This window comes from Carassius carassius, chromosome 21 (assembly GCF_963082965.1).
Source record: "Carassius carassius chromosome 21, fCarCar2.1, whole genome shotgun sequence".
Lineage (NCBI taxonomy): Eukaryota > Metazoa > Chordata > Actinopteri > Cypriniformes > Cyprinidae > Carassius > Carassius carassius.
In genome coordinates this window covers 26,521,863-26,547,962 of record NC_081775.1, presented here as the reverse complement: position 1 = coordinate 26,547,962, position 26,100 = coordinate 26,521,863, and the positions used below count along the sequence as shown (strand labels likewise).

The 26,100-nt window shown below is 36.1% G+C and overlaps 1 protein-coding gene across 1 annotated transcript; it reads right to left on the bottom strand.

Annotated features, from left to right (window-relative positions):
• Positions 1-392: 392 nt before the first annotated feature.
• On the bottom strand, positions 393-25,113 carry LOC132097300 (uncharacterized). Its single transcript, XM_059502929.1, has 22 exons — positions 24,351-25,113; positions 22,620-22,768; positions 22,434-22,529; positions 22,278-22,350; positions 17,115-17,206; positions 16,864-17,001; positions 16,650-16,777; positions 16,525-16,538; positions 16,200-16,299; positions 15,966-16,060; positions 15,752-15,852; positions 15,592-15,664; positions 12,264-12,335; positions 9,943-12,147; positions 8,790-9,573; positions 7,699-8,116; positions 3,436-7,077; positions 3,225-3,347; positions 2,423-2,576; positions 2,213-2,318; positions 1,906-2,087; positions 393-779 (listed from the first exon to the last, which is right to left on the bottom strand). Exons 1-22 carry the CDS (start codon positions 24,379-24,381, stop codon positions 682-684), a joined length of 8,874 nt encoding a protein of 2,957 aa, XP_059358912.1. The 5' UTR covers positions 24,382-25,113; the 3' UTR covers positions 393-681.
• Between the last annotated feature and the right edge of the window lie 987 nt (positions 25,114-26,100).

Here is a 26,100-nt window from a genome sequence, read left to right as displayed (position 1 = left end):
TTAGGTTTTTTTTTTTTAACCATATCAAGTCAAAATATATATCAAACTATTTCGGAATACATTTAGACTCTTACAAAGGAGAACTACCAGAACAACAATGAACACTAAATGGGCGATAACAACCTATTATAACTAATGATGAGCTATTATCTGTATGTTAAACCTTTTCAGAGCAGAGCCAAAAGTCTAGTAGATTAATTATAAAGAAGACACAGGCACGTTAGTAGCTTAACACATTATAATCAAAGTTTGTTCCTACATTATTATGTATTACATCTATTGTGAAAACTATAGATCTTAACACCCACAATAGATAAAAGAATATGCCACTGTGTATATAAATTATGATATAGCATTTCCTAAATACGCAAAGCTGAATAATGACAACCATATTAAATCATTTCATTTATTAGAGTTTCAGTCAAATTTCATTTATAAAAAAACAACGTCTAGTAAAAACATACTAAAACATTTTCATGACCAATATTTGTACATTTACGTTGTATTATGAACTGTAAAGTGGAAAATTGATAAATGTTAAGCAATTACACATTAGTGACAAAGATAAATGCTTTAACATTTATGCTAAACAATAAATTATTTCTATTAACAGAGGTGTACTTACCAATGGTAAGACATTGGATTTTGGTAAAAAACTAAACAAAAAAAAAACACACGGATTTATGACACTGAACATGTATCGTTTGAAAGGATCCGTGAGAATGTGTAAATGTTCATTGTTAAAATTCCATTTGTTCCAAAGGATTCACTTGGTGTGTCTGCAACACAAAAAACAAAACAAAAGGTAAACATTATCACAACATATTTCCTAAATTGAGTCATTTTGATAATTTTATAACTTTAATAATAACAGCTGTTGAAATTTATTTAAACTGTTTAATTTAAAGAAGGATAAATGTCTGCTATAGACTACTGTGTTGCAGATTATCTTTTCTTCGTACAACCAGTAAGTGCAAGATAAATATTGAAATTAAAGTGAAATAACCTCAGATATCAGCAGCAGGATAAGCGAGTCATCATATTTTATATGGTTGGTGGGACAGATTATGTATAGGAAATGAAACTCCTGGTATGATAATGCAATATTTTCAATATTACCAGACTGAATTCAAGTGGAGATTTTTGCCTTAGTGCAGAAGAAAAATCTCACTTTAAGGAAAATGGCCTTTAAAAATATGTATTGAAATCCACAGCTGCAAATAGATCAAGTTCTATAAAAGGATGTTTTCTTTCAACAAGTCTGAAGAATACAAATTTTACAGTTGCATGAAAAAAACTGTGCTTTTGCCTGTAGAGTCTCACCTTTAACCTCACCTCAAACCAAACCTACAAACTGGTCAAGAGTCAAGGTCTGATTATGCAAGAAAGCAACCAGGAACCAAGATAGAGAAATAAAACTTAAAATAACAGGAAACAAGTTTTCTCTAGTTAATTCCAGCCATAACATGTAACCACAAGACTATAGTGGATAGCAGAATCAGAGACAGAAATTTGAGTCTTCGAGACTTGACTTGGACTCAATACTTGATGAAGACAGAGAGTCTTCAAATATACATGACATTGCCGATTATATCTTCTCAATAAAAAACATATTTTTCAATTCATTATATGGGCTGCAGCATCAAATATCACAACAATTCATCTATAAACACACCGTGCCAGCATTATTATATATTGTAACTCTCACCTGTAATAAACATAGGAATCCGGTAAAATTTATATATTTGATACAATTAAATAACAATTTTTTATGTTTTGCAAAAAAAAAAAAAAAAAAAATGAATTGGGTTATTGTAATTCTTAAAGTATTAAATGAAATGTTATTCATAAATGTTATTCGTAGTACTCCAACTGTGGAATACTCCAACAAATCTAAATTCTCACCTGTAATAAACACAGGAAACCGAACTGAGGCGTTTTGGATCTGAAGTCGAGTCAAACAAGAGAGATAGTCGGGTCGGTCCCGTGACATGACATCACAGTTATGATAGGGCAAGACCTCGACTATGCCAGCTTTCTGACAGCAATCTAGAAACTGCTGTTTCTTACTTGCTTCAGGACTGGACCTGTCGAGGACATTAGAGGAGAGTGAGATTCAATGCCACAACTGAATAAGCAAATACCAACTAATCGTAGCTTTTGTATAAACACAATGAGGATCAGTTCTTAAAAGCCCACACATTTTTAATACCTTGCATTTTCCCGAAGTCTGCGACTGTCTCTGTAGTGCAGAAACCATTTCCATTTCCCTTGCTTGTCTAACTCTTCCAGAATCCCAATAACTTTTTTCATGTCACCTTCAAATAAATGTAACAGAATAAGTCCAATGAAAATGTAATAATGTATCAGTCCATTTCCAGTAAACCAACATGCATAATTTGTGTAGCAACTTGATCAGTACCTAGAGTAAGTGTGTCGAGAGCCAATTCATCACATGCTATAAAGCCTCCCTTAGCAAAAAGCTCTTGGTGAGTGCAGTTCACCACATCATCGGGTCGGTCGATGCCAGCAAACTGGACACTGGGTGACTTCTTTAATTCCAGCAAATAAGGCACCTGGTTAAATTAAAAAGAAAATTCAGAAGCCAACCTCAATTAAACTCCATTTAGGAACAGGATTAAATTTAGTACAGCATAACTTTTTTTTCTCTTCTTCTAGGAATGTATTTATAATATTAAAATTATGAAGGATAATGATAAGCCAAGAGTTATTTTCATTTTATGACCAATAACTGATAAAAGGCCAATATTAAAAAATTATACTGTTTAAAAACTAGTTTGAATCAAGGCATAACAACAATGTACAGTTTGAAAAACTATATTTACTTGATATTTGCTAAAGATTACATTAAGTAGTTTAAGTAGATTGATTAGTGCTTTTAAAGATCAACTTCCCCCCATTTTTTTATTTTCGATTATTGCTTACTGTTTGATAACCGCTAAGGCAATTTAAATGTACAAGTATGGAAATGAGCATGCAAAATTAAATCAAATATCAAATGCAAAATTGACCAATCTACAAATACATTTAATCATGTCTTTTTTTACTAAATGAGTCAATGAAATGATTCGAGCTGCCATTTTGCATCTGGGTCAAATCATCCACTTAAAAGATGATTTACTCATTTTTAGCTTAACATCGTTGTTACAGAGGAATTAACGCTAGTGCTTTAATACAATTTTGAGTTTCATGCATTCACTTACCTTACATGTGTGCTCTGCAATGTCCTCATTTCTCAGTATAATGAGCAAAGGGGACTGATTATCACCATTGAGGTCAAACTCGTCTGGCTCAACCGGTCTGTGGCCTTCAATCTCCAAAAGGTTCTATAAATCATTAACAAATCACATGAAAATCTTTCTTCACTGTTTTGGACCACTTTATAAGATTCTTTTAATGCATTAACTTTCTTACCTTGGTTTCTTCAAAGAAGGGATCTGTTGATGTGACAAGGATATAAAACCTGTACTTAATCTTAGCTTGACTCACAATAAACTTTGGACTGTCCAAAACATCTTTCTTCATGCGACCACAGAATCCAGAATAACGGTCAACTCTATCCCGATCAAACTTCCTCTTTCTTGGCTCAGTTGGACGAGGCAGAGACTTCCCGCTGCAGACATCGTTCATCATGGACTTGTATGCAACAGCGCATTGCTCTGTTATTTCTGATATTCCGGAGAACTCAACAGCACTGCCTTTTTCACAGAAAAGTCTTTGGAGATGTGGTTTGTGGTTTCTCACTGTTTCCCTCATCTCTTTCCTATCGGACATGTCCACTTTAATCTTAAAATCGGTAAGTGATAGTTGTGCTTTACAAAGTTCAGGGGAACTCTCTACTTCACTGAGATTTGAAAACTGGACAGTCATGGGACATGAAGCCGGGTCAGGATTTGACCTACAGTGTGACGTGGTAGAGCTCTTAGTTTCAGTGAGAACCCGATTAATTCTTTGAGAGAAGATGAGGTACTCGCAATCAAGTGCAGACCGGGTCACGTCAGCCTTACTTTGTTGTTCCTGCCATTCATTAAAAGAGTCTTCCAGTCCCTTAGTCAAACTACTTCCATCGAAAGATGGTTTCATGGTGGGAGAGTTATTAAATATAACACGGTTTCCTTTCCCATCTAAAATTGTAACAATGGATGAGGGTGGAATGTCAAATTTGTTATCCCTCTCACTCGCATCTAATAGCTGACTGCAAGTCACCTCCCTTCTGAAATACCTGCGCCAGTCAAATTGATGCGTGCTTGGCTTAACATGCGACATGGAACTAACTGTGAATGACCTAGTTGGCTTTGTTTGATACCTTTCCAAATACAATTTTTTTGGTATGTTGTCAGAAGAATCATCATCCAGCTCAGCATTTTGACATAATTTTCTTTTTCGAGACTTCTTTTTTGGACTTCGGGCTACTTCTGTCTCATAGTCTGCATTACAAGTAACCTTTATTGGGTATTTGAAAGAAAGAGTGTCCGATTTATAATTCTTTCCTGCCCAACAGTGGTCATCCCTCTCTGTCTTTGCATGCTTTTTGTGCTTGTAAGAATAGTTGCGTTCAGATGTAATGTACTTGGAACAAATGGGTGAATCATTGTCACCACCAGAGTCATTTCCACATGAGTAAAACTGGTGATCAATGGATTCCTCTGTTTGGAAATCATACCATGGTATGTCTTCATAAGATCTGTGGTAATATCCATGTAAATCATCTATGTAATAGAGTTCAGAATCATTTTGAGATGCACCCTCTATGAAGTTACAGTCGTCCTTTTGTTGGGAGGTGGGATAGAGTTTGTGCTTTAATGAAAAAGAGTCTTCATTGGGTGAATGCTCAGTAGTTGTTGCAGATTTATCTTTAAGATCCACTGTGCCAGTGTATTTGTTCCTACTCCATCTTAGGTTGTCATTGTGGATTTCTTCATAATGCCCTGTAAAGTCATATAATGTCTTTGTGGTAGAAACATGGGGTTGAAGGCTTACTGGACTTTTAGGTGGCATCATGTCAGCGTGATCAGTGTTGTCTTGGTAGTACAAGTCCCTATTCAAATCCTCTTTCCTGAATCTTTTGTTTACCTCTGGATAACATGGAATTTCATCTTGAGTGGGAGTAGAGAGCATGCTGTTTACCTCCACTTCTGAGGGTTTGTCAATTAGAGTAACGGCTTCATCATGAGATTCAGTCATGGTATTTGGGGGTGATGCAAAGATTTTTAGGGACAGACGTTCTTGGTTTGAGTCGATCATTTGATCTTCACAAGAATCTTGACTTTGTGTTTCATTCACATCAAAAAGTGTATCATCCTCACCAGTGACTTGAAATGCATTTTGTTGGCCTAAATCGCTTTCGCCATTTTTTTCTAAATGACTAATATCTATTTTTGTGAGTTCAACAGTACTTGTTGGTTTTGACTCGTGACAAACATCAAGAGCCTCTTGTTGGACCACTATACTCTGCTCAGTAGTCTTGGTTTCACCCTCATCATGCATTCCATCAGTAGGATCATTAGCAGCTAGGGTGCGTTTCTCTTGAACAGATATGAGCTGATCTGCACCTAGAAGTGAATCTTTTCTAAATTCTTCAAGGGCACAATCTACAAGGTTTGCCTCCTCTGGTGTCTGAGGTTGTTTTTCACTCTTCTGCAGCTTCATGTCATGGTCATCATCGTTGAAGACAGAGGATTTCTCAGTGGAGGCATTTTGTTCATTAACTTCCTTCTGTAGCTTGGTTTCAGAATCCTCATCACTGAATTCCATATCATCCTCCAAAACCAAAGTAAAGTCATCTAGATATTCCTCCGTTGCTGTGGACGTCTCATGTTCAGTATCACTGCCAACCAGGTCTGACTCTTCTTTTGATTTTATCTCATTTTCTTGCATCATTTCCTCACCTGTATAACTTTCTTTCACTTTCACGGGCTCTTTAGTGTTGTTACCTTCAGTTTCATGGTATGATGCTTCAACAACATTTGATGGATCTTTCAGAATAAGCTCTTCTTTTGCATTAGAAAACTCATTACACTCTTCAATATTAGTCTCTTCCGATAAAGCATTTTTCAGCGCATCAGCCATATTTGAGTGATCTTTCAAATCATGCACAGTCTTAAGTTTTTCAGTTGTATTAGAAGTCTCAGTAAGCTCTTCAGCTCTTGTCTCATCTGATGAAATATCACTTAGCTCATCAGCATGGTCAACTAGACTTGTGTCATCTAGTACAGGTTTAGGTTCTTCCATTATAAGAGGAGTCTCATTATGCCCTTCAACAGTAGTCTCATGCGATGAATCAGCTCTCGGCTCATCAACCATGTTTGCATGATCTTTCAGATCTAGTGTACTTTTAAGATCTTCCATTACATGAACAGTCCCTTTATGCTCTGCATGACTAGTCTGATCTTGGCTAGGCATTTCGGAAGTCATGTTTTCTTCAACGCTTCCATCTTCCATCATTGTCAGACATCTATCCCGGTTATCTTCATCTAATACAACTTTACTCTCTTCAGCTACAGATACACTCTCTTCCTCCACCAAAACGGATGCTCCAGTTTTAAGTTCAACAGTCTTGTCAGCATTTTCATTAACCAGAGCTTCTAGGGAACCATCTTTGTTTCTTTCTGTCTTTGCTTCAAAAATCTCTTTACTTTCTGCACTGTCAGACACTTTCTCCTTTTGCAGTATTACATGTGGTACATGCCCAGTTTGATTCTTTAAACCCAGATCAAAACTTTTCCTACCCAAAATAAGCCGGTGTTGTTTTGAGAATGCTGATGGTTTTATGGGACCAAGAATTTGATGGAAAACACCAATTTTATGGGGACCAGAAGTGGCCATGCTGGTGGATGCTTTATTATTTGTAGCATTTCTGACCTTTGGTTGAAGTATTCGAACACCTATTCTCATATTTGATGCTTGCTCACACAACTGGTTGTATGCACTGTTTTTCTCCAAGTGCTGTGAATATGAGCAGTCCGTGGTGACGTCATTTTCATCATCAGTGTCATCATCATTGTCATCATCATTGTCAGGGACTGAACTTTCCACTGGTACAAGATTTCTATAATTCTGTAACAGAAATGAAAATATGAACACAAAATATGAAAAATTGTTTTTAAATCACACACACTGTAGAAGAAGCAAATATATAACTTATTTATATATAAACAGGCTCTGTTTTGTGCATGTCTGCTTATTACAGAATTATAATCCACTTTAGATCTCAATCTAAAGTTATTACAAGTACTCTGTGAAGGTTTAAAGTGGGTTTTAAGCAAAAACATAATCACATACATTTTCAAATGTAGCTTGATGCTCATTATACCTCTATTTATATTTTAAGATATATTCTTGTAGGCAATATAGATAGATTGTGTTTCTGGCGTAGAACCAAACTTTATTTATCTTAATTTAAAGCTGTATACTGAGCCGTGGACCATATACCACATACATTGCATATCTAAGGAAAAATGCATTACTGGTCGGTGCCACCTAGCATAATGGCGTGAATTAGCAGAAGGCAATCATTGGGTTCGCACTCGGTGTAAAAGTGATAAATTACTGATTTATATTGTCATAGAATATTTTAAAATTCTATAAAAATATAAAATATCTCATCAAGGAAAAATGTATTAATTAAAATCACCTAAATACAGTACAATTTTAATGGTGTAAGATATAATACATTACCACCAATGCTGTAACTTTCGGACTGGAGGAGAGACTTGTCCCAGAAGGTGAATGCCTAGGTGCCGTTTCATGCTTATGAGATTGTGATGTAGTGCCTTTTTTTGAGCTCTGATCTGAGACTAAATTAAAATTTGCAGGCTCATCATTTTTCACAGAAAGATCCAAAACTTCTGATGAAATATGCACAGGCTTGGCCGAGTCCTCTTTCTGGCTCAAATCAACATTGAGCAATGACACAGCATTCTGAATAGCGTTTATGTCCAAATGAACCATTTCAACCGTCTTCTCCTTTGGAAATGCAGTGCAGTTTTCAAGGTGAAATAACCTGGACGTGGCCTTACTATAGAAAAGACCAATCCACATGTGAAAAATAAGATGGACATCCTCATAGGTATCTTCAATGTTGAAGTTCCATTTCCTGTCAATATTAGGAAAGAGAAAAAGAAATCAGAGCATTTCTGGATTCTGGGTTATGATGACTCAAAGGATTACCACAAAAACTGTTAAACGGTGTTAAACTGTTATAGAGGGTGCAAACCAGATCTTTGGCATATTTTAAGCATGTGGAATTTTTCTATCTTGCGAACTCAAGACATTTGGTGTTTTGTAAAATTCTACATTGGTTTTGCAAATTCCACTGATTTGTCACCACATGGATAAAAATGTTATATGGCTAAATTAGAGAAATTTTAATTGTAAAGACTTGTAACACTCTTAATAGAATCAGAATAAATACAAAGCAATCATGCATCATGTAACATTTAATTAAACAACAGAAATATTTATGGAAAATAGAACAAATGAATAGTCTTAAAATAACTGTTTTAGTGGGATGGATAAAAATATTGGAAAGGCAAGTAAAAACCAGCAGATGAAAAAACAAATCCTTATTTTTTAGTTTTTAATTTTGGGTGAACTATTCCTTTAAATTGACACTATATACATCCCTACTCAGAAAAATAGTAACTAAAGGCCATAATATTTTGATATTTGTCTTGTGCAAATATCAACATAAATACAATATTAAATATTCACTTTAATAATCATATTTAAACCTTAACCGAAATTTTGGGGCAACAAGCAATACTTACCCATGAAGTGCTCGTGTGACAGTTTTGTCTTTACTGTCATTGGTGAACTTGCTGTCAAATTTAAAATCATAAGGTTCTTTCCAAATCTTCGTCACATGAATCATTCCCTCCTTTTCGATTATGCTTCTGTTGCGTAAAATTCTTGATCTTCGCGGTTTTGTCTTGAGGATCTCAGACAATGGCTTATTTGGAGAAATCAAATGCTTCCATTCTGCTTTACCCCCTTCCTCTTGATGACATGAGGCCACAGCATCTTTGGGTAGGCTCAGATGAAGCCCAGTTTTCAATGACAGAGGCGATTCTACACTTCCGGATGGAAAAGAAACCTTGAGAGATGGACCTGACAAACCTGACAGCGGAGAGGTGGGCTGTGAGTAAGAATGTTCTTTTGATATTTCCAAAATCAGTTCCCCAGTCACTAAAAGACCTTCTGGGAAAGGAGACCTGGGGGGTAATTTAAATCTGGCAGATGGATAACGAAGAAGTGCATGAAGGACTGACTCCGGGGAGCCGCTAGCCTTCACTCCATCAAGGGCCTCCTGGCCAGCTTTGGCTTCTAAGTTTTTTAACATTTTATCGTTACTTGCACCAAGGGCCAAGTCAGCCAGTAAACTCAAAGCATCTGAGGGCAGAGAAGCACCCGTGCTCAGTCTCTGTGCACTGGCTTTGCCATCAGTGCTAATTCGTCTGTTTCCCACCCCATCCCCAATAAGTGAAGAAATGAGCTGCGGGTCAGCGCGTTTAGCTATTTCAAAAGGTGCTGATGTGTCAAAATTGAGGGACCCTGTAAGAAATAGACAAAAACAAAGACAAAGCATAAAATAGCAGTAGAAGCAGTGCATAATCAAGCAGACATGCAAAAGAAGAAGGGCGTGTAGAGTAAGACAGTGGCCTTAAGAAGCAGAAGAACGTGCACACGGAAGATAGACAGATGGAGAGGGAAAACGTGGGGCCAATTTTAATACACCAGCATAATTATACCTCAATATCAAGCCAGTGTAATTTACTAAAGAGAATGAAATGTAATCACAAAGGAGGTTTGAGGTTTGAAATTGGTTGCAAATATATACACAACACTTTCCGGACACTTTCTCACTCTTGGTATGTGAAAATTTTTTCAATGACAGGATGTCTAAACTAATAATTTTCTTACCATTTTCTTTTGATGCTTTGTGAATAAGACCTCTCCAAGACACAGGTTGTTTTGTCAACTCCACACTTTTTATTGGCGTGTGCTGTGCCTCATCATTTATGGGCTGTGATCCTTTGTCTGTCAGCTCATTTTGGGCAGTATTACACTTTCGATCCACGATGGTGTTCAGTTTTCCTTTTTTTGACTCTGGCCCTGCGTTATCCGACTCAGATTTTGCATTGTCACCAGGGGAAGGAGATTTCACCCTCTTTCCCCGTCTGAGCACCGTCTTCAATTTGCTTATAGATATTGCACTGTACACATGTTTTGCTTTCTTTTTGATTTTGTCAGGAGAGGATACTTTTGGGTCCAGGGACATGGATTGGTCAGAAACTCCAGGAATACTGGAAGTTGCATTTGCTTGAACAGCAACAGGATGATCTTTTATATTTTTTTGGACACCAACAGCCACGTTTAATGGAGAATACATGGACTTTTCTGGACATACATCCTGACTTCTGTCACTTTCTGATGGATGGGTTTTGTGAAGTTTTCTCAAAATCCTTAATGCTGACAAGAGAGCACTTGGCATGTCTTTAGAAGTGCTGTCTGAGCCTTCTTCGTAATTGACCAGTGGATCTTTAGAGGGCAATTCTTCCTTACCCTTCAAGGGAGATTCTCCCTTACTATCCACTTTTTCTTTGGATTTGTTTTCCAGAGGAGAAATCATTTCTGTATCAGTGTCAATGCTCATCTCAACATGCGTTTTCTCCTTTTGTGCAGATTCTATGTCAGCATCTGAACCATGTGGGACAAAGACTCTACCACAGTTTGTAATTATGGTCTTTAGGCCATATCGTTCCCTTAGATTAAATCCCTCCATCTTCCTCTTGGGTGTGCTAGACAAACTTTGTTTTGTTTCATTGTGCTGTATATTTACTTTAGTCTCATCATTCTTTACAGCATATGATCTTAAAGACCGTTTCAGATTGGCATCTGTATTCCACAATCTTTTACGCCTTGGATGTGACCGCCAATCTCTTTTTGAGGGACTTTGATCATCTATAGTTTCAGTTGACACACTTAATAAAGGGCCTTGTACTTGTCTGGCTTTAATAAGATTTCGATTCACACCCCTTTTCCTGCGTCCCTTGCCCCTACGAGTTGAATGGGTTTTTTGATTGATGTCATCAGGATGAAAGGTTTCAGTCTTAATCTGGCCTTTCGTAGATTCATCGGGAGAATTCACTGGCAAAACGACAGGCAAACTTGAAGATGGTAAAGCAATGTTTTTTTTAACTTCTTTTTTATTCTTCATGGTTTTCCAATGAGTTCTACGCCTGCTACCTCTAAGCCTTGAAAAGGACCGCCGATTTACTTTCTTATCAGGATCAGGTAATGTTTTCTCAGGATGTGTATTATCCTGAATACCCCCAGCAGCACCTTCTTCTGTTGATTTGATTAATGGTGTACTGCTAGTTTGGATGGGAGTCTCTTTTGTAGATACGCCGACTCCATCAGCATCTCCTCTAATACTACCTTGAGATGTTTTCTCAACATCATTCTCAATACTTACGCAATTCTTTGCAGGGACATCACCCAGTTTGGGTGACACTGTGGAAGTTGGATATTCCAACACACTGTCACCTACTGTAACTGGCAAAGCAGGCTGAGGCTGCTCTGTGGACAAATGCTTTTGCTCATCTTTTTGTCTCTTAACTGTTTCAGCTATTCTGTCAGAAGCATCACTGATGGCCTCAGATTGCTTTGTCTCCTCCATTTCAATGTGGCCATCAGTCTGTGGCACCTCCTCCGGTGATGATATACAGTAATAGACATCATCGTCATGATCATCACCACGCTGTTGTCGACCAGCAGTGAGTAACTCCAATGCCCTCCCTACTGGAATAGTAAAGCCACATGGCTCATCAAAATAGGATTTTAAGCGAGTGCCAGCCTCCTTTGACCATTTAGGTGATATTAAGGTAAAACCACCAGGCACATCATATTGATCTGGAAACATACTGGCTTCCCTGGTTGGAACATCCAATAGCCCTGGGTGAAAAAGAGTGCCATAGTCTTGCAAATGCTTCTCTAAAGACACCTGGGAGTGCCCCTGCTGGTTTGGAGGACATTTTTCCATCTCGGTTTCTGCATAGTTGAGCGCTGGGATTACTTGCATTATTTCTGTTGACACCTTAGTATTTTGCAGGTCACACTTGGCATCTAAACATAAAACCATACAAAAGATATGTTTATAAGATGTGAAAGACTTTCAAATAAAAGCTGCATTAAGTACATAGTTGTAAAAATCTAATAAATAAAATGATTCTCCTTAATACCTCTTGGCACAGTTCTTGAGTCTGGGAAAATAAACATGCCTTGAAGTGCTGCTGCCTTACCAGACTTTGCATCTAGAAATAAAAGAAATTAAAATAACTTTATTATTTAAAAATGACTAAAATGGTTAAAAAAAATCACACAGGTGCATGTCATGGAAAAGTTCGTTTATTTCAGTAATTCAACTCAATTTGTGAAACTCGTGTATTAGATCAATTCAGTGCACACAGACTGAAGTAGTCAAAGTCTTTGGTTCTTTTAATTGTGATGATTCTGGCTCACAATCAACAAAAACCCACCAATTCACTATCTCAACAAATTAGAATACTTCATCAGAGCAATAAAACTTTTTTTTTGTGAATTGTTGGCCTTCTGGAAAGTATGTTAATTTACTGTACATGTACTCAATACTTTGTAGGGAATCCTTTTGCTTTAATTACTGCCTCAATTCTGGAAAGTATGTTAATTTACTGTACATGTACTCAATACTTGGTAGGGAATCCTTTTGCTTTAATTACTGCCTCAATTCAGCGTGGCATCGAGGTGATCAGTTTCTGGCACCGCTGAGGTGGTATGGAAGCCCAGGTTTCTTTGACCTTCAGCTCATCTGCATTTTTTGGTCTCTTGTTTCTCATTTTCCTCTTGACAATACCGCATTGATTCTCTAGTAGTTTGCTGGCTAGTCAAGCACACCGACACCATAGTCATTCAACCAACTTTTGCTGCTTTTGGCAGTGTAGGCAGGTGACAAATTCTAATGGAAAATGAAATCAGCATCTTCAAAAAGCTGGTCAGCAGAAGGAATCGTGAAGTGCTCCAAAATGTATTGGTAAACTGGTGCAGGGACTTTGGTTTTCAAAAAACACAATGGACCAACACCAGCAGATGACATTGCACCCCAAATCATCACAGACTGTGGAAACTTAACACTGGACTTCAAGCAACTTGGACTATGAACTTCTCAACCCTTCCTTCAGATGTTTGTGTGTGGTGGCTCTTGATGCCTTGACCCCAGTCTCAGTCCATTCCTTGAGAAGTTCACTCAAATTCTTGAATCGATTTTGCTTGAAAATCCTCATAAGACTGCGGTTCTCTCGCTTGGTTGTGCATCTTTTTCTTCCACACTTTTTCCTTCCACTCAACTTTCTGTTAACATTCTTGGATACATCACTCTGTGAACAGCCAGCTTCTTTGGCAATGAATGTTTGTGGCGTACCCTCCTTGTTAAGGGTGTCAATGATTGTCTTCTGGACAATTGTGAGATCAGCAGTCTTCCCCATGATTGTGTAGCCTGGTGAACCAAACTGAGAGACAATTTTGAAGGCTAAGGAAACCTTTGCAGGTGCTTTGAGTTGACTAGCTGATTGGCATGTCACCATATTCAAATTTTTTAAGATAGTGAATTGGTGGGTTTTTGTTAAATGTGAGCCAAATCATCACAATTTAAAGAACCAAAATACTTGAACTACTTCAGTCTGTGTGCATTGAATTTATTGAATACATGAGTTTCACAATTTGAGTTGAATTACTGAAATAAATTTACTTTCCCACGACATTCTAAAGCTGCATTTCCACCGCAGGAACTTTACCCAGGAACTAGGGACTTTGGGCTGGTAATCAGTCCGTTTCCACCGCAGGAACCAGGAAAAATAAAGTTCCGGGTAAAAAAATGCCCCTCAGAAAGTCCCTGCTCACAAGGTAGTACTTTTTCAAAGTTCCTGGACCTTCAGGGGCGGGACTTGGGCACCAAACATGCTGATTGGTTGAGTTCACACAGCATTGTGATTTCAACCCACATTTATTCATATAATTTTCCAAATATTCCTTTTATTGAGTCATGAAATGTAATTTTTTAAGTATTTCAGGCGAGAATGTAGTTGTTTAAAACTTAAATCTGCAGTTTATTTACAAAGACAGCCCCTATTTAAAAATGTGTTTTGCCGATTTTGGAGATGGTCATCTTCACGCGATCAGCGGGAGCTCAGTGCTCATGCATCCGCCGAGAGCAGTCTCTACTCGGCTAGACCTTCTGATATGTGACGCTGGCTCTGATGTATCTTTAGTGGTTAAACATAAAATATAATTCAGCCATGGGGTAAATCGAACAGGTAATCTTTGGTCTGTATTCAGTTTATCTATATGTTAGAATGAAAATAAAAAGAAGCCATTTATATGATATTTCGTTTCATTGTAATGGCTGTATATATACACATTTTCCTGAACTAAGTACATTTATGCGGCTATTATTATGTTTAAATGAAAACCAAAAGCGGCAGTGGTATTTGATATCCTATTTTGTTTTATTGTAAAATACTGTGAGGAAAATTGCAGTAGCCAAGACGAGCTGTCTGATGTTATCAAGTATGCTGCTGTTTGCAGAATTACCGGATTTGCATCACATTGAATGCACAAAGTCCGAACTACCGAGTATGCAAGTCCAAAATATGCATACTTTTGTTGCGTTCAAGTCCTTCTGGGAAGTTTGTACTTACGAGTTGACAAGTCGTAATTCCGATGGCGGGTGCGTTGAAGTAAGTCAGCACAAGATGGCGGTGTACCTTCTTTTAATAAATTACAAGATAGTACAACAGGGTTTGTTAACTCTCCTTATAGAAAATAAAAAGCTAAGAATTTGCATCAGGTGTGGTTTGCGTTTTTATAAAAAAAAATTATAATTTATGAAGCCACTTTAATCTGTATCACATAAAAACTTATTAATTGTTATATTGCAATCCTGTCTATCAATTTCAACTAAAAAATTACTTTCAACAACAGACGTATCCATCGTTCCATTGATTCTCTCATGTTTCTCATTGACAAGCCCCCAACTCGGAAACTCTGAGCTTAAAGAAAGTTTCCCACTCGTAATTACGACTTTGTGGCGGCATTCATGTGCATTTAACTCGTAAATACGATGTATCCGACATGACCCATTGAGAAATGCGCGCAGACCTACGTCACCAGTCTATTTGCCTAATCTTCCCAGTACTTTAGACCGCAGTGGAAATGCAGAAAGCAACAGGTCTAGTGGGGGAAAAGTTCCTGGGGAAAAAAGTTCCTGGTACAATTGTTCCGGGTAATTTCGGTGGAAATGCAGCATAATTCACTGAGATGCACCTGTATATATAATTTTTTTATTTTATGTCTAATAATCAGATATAAACAAATATACATTTAGGATTTTTGGTAATATAGTGTAGTTTAGGAATTGACAGCATTAATAAAAGCATACATTACTAATTAATAAACCGGAACTCATGGTGTATTTTAATTTAATTTTTTTTTTTAAAGAAAATTAGTGGGACTGGAGTCTGTTGGTCAACATCTTACCTTCATAAGAGAAGAGGTGCGAAGAGTGTAACAGTATAAGAAACCCAGAATCTTCCAGAGGGATAACAAGAGCCTGTTGAATGGAAAAAAAAACTTTAGTTAACATTAGTTCAGAGATTTATACAATTATTAAAAATATTTCCCTCTTCTCCATATTTACCATGTCTTTTTCCTTCAGCTCTTGGGCTATCTGAGCCAGGTCATTTTTCGCCTTAGAGGACACAACGTCATACAAGTTGAAACATCTGCCATCTATGCAAACTGTGTGGAGATGGAGGGAAATAAATTACAAAATGTCGAGCAAGCACTCATTTACAGTTTTAGCACCAATATTAGTGATACTGTCAGTTACCAAAATAAAATGTTAAACACACCTTCACCCACAATGCAAGTTTCAAAGATTTCGCGTGGCAAGGTCCTCTTCAGTTCAGACACACAAATTGCATGGTCAATTTCAACTGTCTTTGGGCTGAAAATACAGTTTGCATTTCAGTCCTATGGCGTATAAGTACATAGTATAGTATACATATTAATCTACCCTTGATTTTTGGGCAGCTTTTTGGTGAATTACCAGATATGGTTTGTACATGTTGTTAAATAAAACATACAGTTTGGCTGGGAACCAGGCTCCGCTCGAAGACTGAAGACCAACATCATAGATAGTAGATTCAATCTTGAACTGGCCAATCCATGGTTGGTAATGAAACACTACAATACAAGATGAACTTAAAACACCATGTTGATAATTACACACTCTCAAAGGAACATTTAAAATACAGTGAGTATTATGCAAAAGAAGTGCAAAACCCTTTACAATAAATGAAAGAATGCCAATGGACAAGATTGTGAATTAAACAATCTTCGCTAATTGCGCTATTTGCAATTTCACCACAAAAAAACAGAAAAAAGCATGCAAAATAATCTAATGCTTACCTGTTTTGTCTTGGCTTTAAAAGAAACAGTAGGGAAAAAAACTTTAGTTGTCAAAAATCACCATTATCACATGTAAAACAAAGTTTCTCTTAATAAGATACAAAAGAGTATAAAAACTGTCAAACCTTTTTTGCTCCAACTCCGGCGTGGTGCTCATCTTCCCATATGAGAATGCCACAATGGCATACGGACAAGCATGTCTTGGACATGTGTCTATTTCATTGCTTCCATCACGGAGTTCATACATGTAGTACTGTAAGATAAACCAACTTTGTTAGATTTACAGTTTGAAACTAAGGAAGGAAGGAAGGAAGCAAGCTTTTTTGAGAGCTTTAGCACCTGTGTTCGCTCATAAGCCAAGAAAGAACTAGTAGTTGAAGACACAGCACAAAGCTGATCTGATATGTGGCAGTCGTAGCCAGCTGTCGGAGGAGTGAAATTCTGGGTGTAGTTGTCTGTAACCTCTTTCACTCTCCCCTGATATTTAAATATATAAGAAAACATGTTTGCATGAGGTGCATTAGGAAAAAATCAGCACAAAGTAATAGAATGTGGGCGGAAGAATTAAAATGTTCCAACAACTTGCATACCTTGGTCAGCTTCATAAGGACTATGTACCCTGTCTTCCCATCGTACCAGCGCTTCAGGTCAAGGCAGTCCGAGTATTTTGAGATATAGACACCTAATTTATACCAGAAATATAATGAGATAATATCACCTCAACAATACTAGAAAACAACTACACAACAGTGCAACAGAACTCTATACAATACATTTCACACAAATGTTCTACTCACATTTTCAACCCACATTTCAGATATTCACAAGACAAAACATATAAGGTCCTGAGAGCTCTGATGGTGTTCATACACCATGAGATCACGACTGTGAAATATGAGCCCTCAAAGAAGTCTTTATGTTACAAAAATATAAAGTCTGAACATCAAAGCAAACAACGTGTGCTTCAAAGTAAGGTGTAATTCCAAAATTCTGAGAAATGTTTACCTACCCAATACTAGTTTTTCAGCATTTTTTTGGATGAGAAAAAAGGTGCACAAGGAGTTCTCAGGAAGGTCTGTTTACCTTGACTTGTCAAACTGCAGCAAACAAGTTTAATCTTTAGAGCTGGTAATTATTAAGCCAGTTCTTACAACCCTTACATCCAGTTCTTGACGTTTTGGTTTACATCAGATGGTCAGAAAACATTTTCAGACTTTGAAACTTACTCTTACCCTCTTACTGATTACTCACTCGGTCTGAAAATATTCCTGCATTTAAGGACACTAATATGATAGCAACGGTCGTCCATAAAATGCGTTGCTGTTCTGTTGTTATCTTAAGTAATCTTAAAGATTCCTAAATGCATCTACTTTCAGAAGGCCAAATGAAGTGCTTTTGCTTTTACCTAGATAGACACAGCATCTCCCTGACATGGCTGCTTCAACACTAACTGCAGTTAATGAAACCACGCCTTCCTTCTTTGCGTGAACATTTGGACAGAAAAAAATTAAAATCACATCATATGACCCCTTTAATAAATTGTAATGAAAATAAATATTTAAACCTATTACCCTCTGCATTTGACCATAGGGTCAAACAAATGGTCAGAAATGCAGTAAGGACATCAGTAAAACAGTCCATGTGACATCAGTGTTTTAACCATAATTTTACAAAGCTACAAGAATACTTTTTGTGCACAAAGAAAACAAAAATAACCAATTTATACAACAATTCTTCTCCTCTAAGTCACCCTGGGACCATTTTGGAGAGCATCACGACGCAGGCTGTTTATGTGCAGGAATGCACGCGTATGTGTAGTGGTACTCTCGGTTGAACCACTGATGTCATGTGGATTGTTTTACTGATGTCCTTACTGTGTTACTGTGCCTTTACTGTGGTAGCTCCCTTGCTGTCTATGCAAGGTCAGAAAGCTCTCAGATTTCTTCAAAAATATCTTAATTTGTGATCCGAGGATGAACGACATGAGGGTGATTAATTAATGACAGAATTGTCCTTTTTTAGGGTGAACTTTCCCATTAAGTAAAATTTTTTTTTTCAGTTGCCAGATTGTTTATTAGTCAGGGATGTAACGATTAACCATGATTTAAATATGTACCGATTCAAATCGGTTGATGGTAAACAAATTGCGATTAATTTAGGGGTAGGAGTTTATATGTAAGTCTGAGGGAAACTTACTGTCTTTAGAAAAGTTTAGATGTTATTTTTCTTCTTTTTATCTTGCCTCTGTATAATTCATATTAAAGTTCAAGTGCAACGCTGCTTTGTTTACAGCAGAAACCAAGGAAACGCTTTTAGTGCTACATGCTGACAAAGAGGACATCTGCGTCTCGTTCAGCTAATCTGCCATTTCTGTTGCATGCAGATATTTTTAAAGACCAAGTCAGACCATTCTGTTTTTGCTTTAAATTTTAAAATTATTCAAAACAATTTAGATAAAAACTGCTCATGTTGCATGTATGCAGCATCTTTTTTTGATTCTTGATTAAAATGCAATGGTTGCCTCTATTATTTTGTTTATATGAAGATAATTATTTTGTGTAATTTATTCGATTCGGGGCTTTGTTTTAAAATTTCAATTTTTGTTTTGTTATTTACATGTACATTATATTTACATTTTGTCATTTAGCAGACGCTTTTATCCAAAGCAACTTACAAATGAGGACAAGAGAAGCAATCAAAACCAACAAAAAAGCAATAATATGCAGGTATATTAGTATATAATTATAGTGTTATATTTCAATTTCACAAAGAAATGTGTAACATTTTGTCCAAGCAATAATAAAAGGACACATTTAATTTATAATGTCTTAAATCAAATTTTGTAAAAAAAAAAATAAAAATAATTGTGAATCAAACCATGAGTCGAATCGAGTTGACTGAATCGTTACATTCCTATTATTAGTAGTAGTAGTAGTAGTGCTGCTACATGACCCATATCCCGATTTTTGTTGTCCACCAAACACCCAGATAATCCTCTTAAATCTACTTGTCGATACAAAATGTATTACAAATCACTTAATAATTACCTGCTCATGCTCAAGCCATGATACTCCCACAATGTTACAGATGATATGAGATTCAATTGCTTGAAATGGGTCTTGTTTTTCCATAATATGATATAGTCTTCCAGCAGTAGTTTATAACGGTCTTGCAGTCTCTAGCAAACGTGTTATATAAGCAGGGCTTAAAAACGGAAAAAAAAATTCAATTGGTTGACTCCGAGCAGAATCGATATTTTAACGTTTCTGTTCTGCGTTCCTCTGATATTATTACCGTTCCGAAACCGGTTCGGGTGGAAGAAAAACCGGTTAATAACGTTTTTTATATTATTTGCCTATAATTTGCCTAATAATAATAATAATAATAATAATAATACAATAATAATAAAGTATAGTGTTTTCTTTACTCAAAAAGAAAAAAATAGAGATCTAACGCTTAGTCACAGCCAATACAGCATCATCTTCTCTAGATTTTGGCGAAATGTAAGATACTTTAAAAAAAAAAAAAAAAAAAAAAAAAAAAAAAAAAAGAACAATTCTATCAACACTTTAAAGACATAAAAATATTTTTAAGATATTTAAAAATGTTTGCTGCATTGTTAAAAAAAAAGACACTTGTATAAGATTGCGTTGTGAGAGTGAAAAAAAAAAACGTAAGTCACGCCTCACATCGCATTTTATTAGCCCTATTACTTCCGAAATAATGAATGCTAAAATGCCTGTAACTAGTCTAAAGTAAAATATTTAAAACATTATAAAAACAGTTATTAGTTTATCTCCAAAGCAAATGCTCTAAAGTTATAGGCTTAAAAACGTCAATGCAAAAACTAATTAAAGCTGATGCCTACCTCTCTCATTCGGCAGGAATCCAAATGTTTCCATGTAGGCTACCCGACATATCTGGATGCTAAAATGTTATTTATTAGCATTAAAATATTAAAATTAAAATATTATTAAAATATAAAAATTAAAATAATCTTGTCGGTTAAAGGTTGTTGGTTAGGAAAAATAACGAAATTAACATCCCTAGTCAGTAACGTCACAGTGCAAAGAATTTAGAATAATAGTTACTGTATAATAAGTAACGTTGTATTTGCAAAAAGAATAGCATATTAGCATATTAACGACAAACCAAAACTAATTAATTTATGCCAAAACGAAACTCAAACCAACGTTGGGTCTCATTCAACACAAAATCAAATTTTTCAGTATTCGCGATGTATTTGAATGCCAAATGATTATAAAAAATAGCCTATGTTAACAGTGTTTATTATAGTTTGTAATGTTTGTAAACATTTTGTGTCTGGATTATGTCTATTTCTGAATATATATATATATATTCAGATATATATATATATGTATATAAACACTTTTTTTAGAGAGAAAAAGATTATTTCATTCAGAAATAGACATATATATATATATATATATACGCATAGCGTATATTAACCATGCAGCAAACCTTTTTAAATATTTTGATAATTTACTGAAAATAAATAAATGACTTTTTAAACCGTTTAACTGATTATTAATCGGTCAAAATTAGCTGATACAGTTTGCTGCATTCATGCACTCAGAAACCGGTCACTGTGAACGAATCAGCAGAGCTTGAACAAGCTTTTGTCATTGTTAAATCTTTCCCAGACATTTCAAAATGTTGAAATTGGGTTGCGCATCTATCTGTGCATGATGATGTTCAATATGCCATCATCGAGCAGAGCTTCTCAGAGTTGGGAATAATCAGAAGAGAGCCGCGGTCCTCAGTTGGGCAGGAAAGGTTAAGCATGCTGGCGCTTGAGTGTCGAATGCACATGCACCAACGCCGAGAAAAAATAGGCCTTTTTTTCGCAGCGTCAACAGGCCTAATTTGGTCTTAATCCGGCCCTGAAGGCGGTGCATTGCCATTGCAATTTACCTATGATGAGTTCACAGCTGAGCGGACATTTCACTCGTTGGCTTCAGCACATTTGCATATGCCGTACTGCTGGAATTCGTGATTGGTTGACAGCAAATTTTAAATATTAAATGGAACGATAAAATAACATTATTAACCGGTTAATGGCCATTTCAATTTTTCGATTCTGTTCGGAACTATAAAATTTGATTCTGTTTCTGTTTCTGTCAAAATTTCGTTCATTTCCGTTTTTTGTTTTCGTTCCTTGAACAGGTTTCAGAGCCCTGAATATAAGTAAATACTTCTGTATCTAGGTTATTTGAGCTCATAGTGAGAAGACCAATGTAAAAGCAAACCTTCACTTTCTCTTTCTATAGATTAACTGTATCTCTTACGTAGCATACTTTCACTTTTCTTTTCCATTTTTAAAAGAGACCAGATGAAATATGCAGTTAAACTGAACACTACTACTATTAAAAGCCATCATTTTAATCTGTTATATGCTATTTTGGTTAGTAATTTACTTGGTTTGAAGCAGTTGCTCAGTTGCAATACAACAAAGTTGCAATTCACTTACAACACTTGTATATAAAAAGAATCAAAGCTATGATTTATTAACAATTCACTGAATTGTGCCAATGAAAATCATGCCAGTAACCGTTGCTGACAATAGCACATTCACATCAAGTCCTGTCAGACAAGTATAAAGGCTTCAGAACCTCCCCTTGCCTGATCTTGCTGCAGTCACATGTGAAATATTATCTTGTGCATGCAAGTAAATAAATCGGGCTGTTATGCTGAAACGACCACCAAATAATTCAGTGGCTAGCTTTCTTTACCTTTCGAGGAGTCTCCAAGAGTAGTGCATTTTGTTTGTCCAACCAACAAGCCTGTTTTGCCAATTTTCCTTGCCTGTGGAAAAACAGATGTTACAGTAATGGGTTTGAAGTTTTAGAAAGAACAGTTTAAGCTCCCTTAGTGTTGTATTCCTATACCCTGTTTGCATCATCAAACAACAGGAAGCCAAATGACTCTTCAAGTTCCTTTTCAGAATATCCTTTTTCCCGTTTCTCGGAACGAAAGGCAGCATACTGTTGGAAGAAGAGATTTGTTATAACATGATGCAAATCTCACTAAATCACTCTAAATGCAGAATGGGGAACATTCAGACAAAAACTTACCCGTTTTTGTAAAGCGCCATTGTTGATCAAATGGGCAGAATTGTATGTGAAACATTCTTTTGATTCTTCATACAAATAGTTGTTATGAAGTGGGGCTAGAATACTCTCGTTAAAGGTTACTGAGCCTGGATGCACAGGCTGCAGAAGACCTGGTAAAACAGGACACATGTTTGAGTTATACTAACCGCTTCACAACCTTCCAAAACATTACTTATTTCCAATAACTAACAAAATGGAGGTCTCATATTGTCGCTCTGGAATCATAACCAGAGAGCATGTTGTAAAAGTCATCTCAAGGACATTTTGAGATAAATGCTCAATAAAAGCAAGAAGTCTGGTAGAGAGACATTTTCTGAATAACTTTGTTAGGAAAAACCAACAGTTTCATGAACTGGCTTAACAACATTAAAAAAACAAAACAGTATTCAGCATTAAAGAAAGAACAATTGCGCAATCCTTATGCTGAAAGAACCCCATGTTCATCAAGTGCAGTAAAATTGTGCCAACTCCCGTTTCCAAACTAATCTTCCTAATGTAGAATACAACGACTTAAATTTCACATATTAAATGACTCTGTTCATTATTAACTGATGCAACTATACAGAATATGAAATGCAGCCTATTCTCTTCAGCACATGGTGGATTTCCAAATTCTAACTTTTCTAGAAAAAAAATTTTTTTTTAGCTGGTCATACCAGTTAAATGTGGTCAAGCTGGTTTTTGAAACGTCTGTAAATCATGCTAGATCCAGCTAATGTTCATCTTAGACCAGCTTAAAACAGTAACCACATTTATAATAATAAACAAAATCGATATTGCAATGTCAATTGTGACACAATCTTAAAAACTCAACATTTATACCCTTATGAAAATTATTACACTAAAAGTGTAGTAGCCTACTCCTGTGTTATTTATTTTATTTTTGGCATATTAATCATTATTTGTACAACCAGTTTTACTACACATACCACGGTTAAAACTATGATTAGTGTAGCAAATCCATGGATAAGTTGTGGTTACTGTGGTTTAAATATAGTAACCATGTTTTTTTTTTGTTTTATTTGTAGCAAAACCGTGGTTAATTTTCATAAGGGTATACATAAAATATAACATGGAAAGAGGTTTATATCACATAACGGTAAATACATCAACATTACTGGCCATAATTTAAATTTAGAAATGTCTAAACATTGAGAATAAAGACCAAAATAAGAATAATTTTCATATAAGAGATCATGCAGAAAGATCTAGAAAACACTTATTGGTCCAAGTACAAGAGAGGACACTGTTCAGTTGTAAACAGAAAAACGTGATTGTAGTCAACCCTTATTCAAATTAATCCAAAAGCTTGGAGCAAAGGTAAAACTATCACGTGTAGTTTTACCAGGCCCATGCTGACTCAACTGCAGAACTTTAGAGTTAAGAACACCCAACCAAACCGGTCTTCTTTCAACCAAAATAGGATAGTCGTTTAAAATTGTTCACAAAGCTGCAATAGTGTGACTATATTGAAATACCTATGACTGAACCTAAAAAATTATTAACCAGTTTCGGTAGTTCTCAAACAAACAAAATGAACACACACACACACAAATAGTGTCGATTGAATTTCTGAATATATAGAAATGTAAAAATGCACGACTAGATATTTCAGCACAAAACGGATGATACAAACGCTATTGACGTCAAAACAGAAACTAAAGTGTCCATTAGGGCACTAAAGCCAGTCACCTTCTGTTGATCGAGTAGTCACATTCTCCATGAAGACGAGGCATAGATCCCAGCTTTTCGCTTTGCACTCGATATATTAGATATTTCTAATCCTCGGCGGCTCACGACATTCCACTTAAACGAATAAAAAGATACCGCCTTTTCCGTAAAACATTAATGAAATGTTTATTTAAAGCTGTAAGGACAAATATTATGCTCGACGACTGGTCTCTCAAGCTGAACTGCGTTTTGGAGGACTTGAATTGGGCTGTGTGACTGTGTGTTGCAACCAGGAAGCGAATCCACATAAAGACAAGCAAACGTTGGGCTGTGGGAAAGAATGGCTGCCAGCGAATCGTTCTGAAGAACTGTTTTTATCGGAATTCGAATTCTGACCGGGATTCCGATTCATTCGACAGCGCGCGCCGTCTGCTCGAGGGACACAGCGGTATCTAGAAGAGAGTAGCTCGCGCGAGCAAATGCGAAACGAAAAAGAAACAGAAAGTCAGAAGCTCGTGTCCATCTTGCGTCCTGCGTGCAGTTCCTTTTGACATCGCTAGTAGTCGCAGTCCAACAATTAAAACGACGCAGTTCGTTGCAAATTATACGATGATTTATCTCAGAATGTCGATTCAGCGATTGAAATGGAAGTTGAATATGGTTATATATCGATAATGAGTAGACACCAGTAGCATGAATTTAACAAATATCCGTAGTGGCTCTGAAAAAGCCTCATTTACACTTCCGTCCTTTAGGTGGCGCTATTCAGTTTTCTGCACTCCTGAACTCCACTCGTACGCCTTAAAGAACATTCAGTCCTGGACGAAATGTTCACTGAGCAAAACAAAGCTGAGTTTGTCCTGGGGGTTGTTTCATAAAACAAGTGTACGAAATGAGCCAGGCTTGTTTCAGTTAGTCTGACGTATTGTCAGTTGATTTGGTTCAAAATAAATCAGACTAACTGAAATAAGCCTGGCTTATTTGGTAAACTTGTTTTGTGAAACGGGCCATGCTGCCCCTACAGACCTTTGGTCAGGCAAAGCCAAAGAAGGTGTAATGCATATAGAAAATATTTAAGCCTAGTTTTGAAGGAATGCGGACAATACAGTTTAAACATCTTACTTGTAGTAAGTGGAACTATATTTTAATATAGGATAATAAAAATGGGTAATTCTACAGAAACGTCCACTTTTGGTATGGCTTAATTTTTATTTTTTTACATTTAAACTTAAACCACATTATTAAATTACCCTTTGACTTTATGAATAAACAAATGACAGCTTTATCCTTTTTTTATATTTTTTATGCCTTTATTTAAAGACCACATGTACCATTTTTTTTGTCTGTCACTGATGTTATCTTTGGTTAAGATACTTAAGGTTTTTATAAAATATTATTAAATATTTTTTTTCAGCACGTAGTCAGATACAGAAAAATAATGATAATGTAACAAATAAGGAGATTTTGTTTAATTTATTTTAATCAGATTTGTTAAAAGTGCGAATGATGTTAGTTCATTTGCGCAACTATGTATTTGCTATAGGCCTAACAATGAAATATTTAAAAAACAGTTATAAACCTGTAATGATGCAAACCTTTAAATCTTAACTCTTGAGTGTAGCAGAAATCAATGGAAATAAAATGATAATCATGTCACATGTGACATATTTTATTTAGTGTGACAGAAAAAAAACATGGTAACACAAGTGGCACAGTGAATCTCATATAAGGGTATTCTATAGTCTTTGACTTAACAAATGGTAGAAAAACC

Bases quoted from the DNA above. Each gene is read 5' to 3' on its own strand.
- LOC132097300 (XM_059502929.1), bottom strand. From the start codon at position 24,381: ATGGAGAATGTGACTACTCGATCAACAGAAG. The intron at 15,665-15,751 runs GTAAATATGGAG...TCCATTCAACAG, and splicing joins AGCTGAAGGAAAAAGACATG to GCTCTTGTTATCCCTCTGGA. The intron at 12,336-15,591 runs GTAAGATGTTGA...TTTTATTTCTAG, and splicing joins GCACCTCTTCTCTTATGAAG to ATGCAAAGTCTGGTAAGGCA.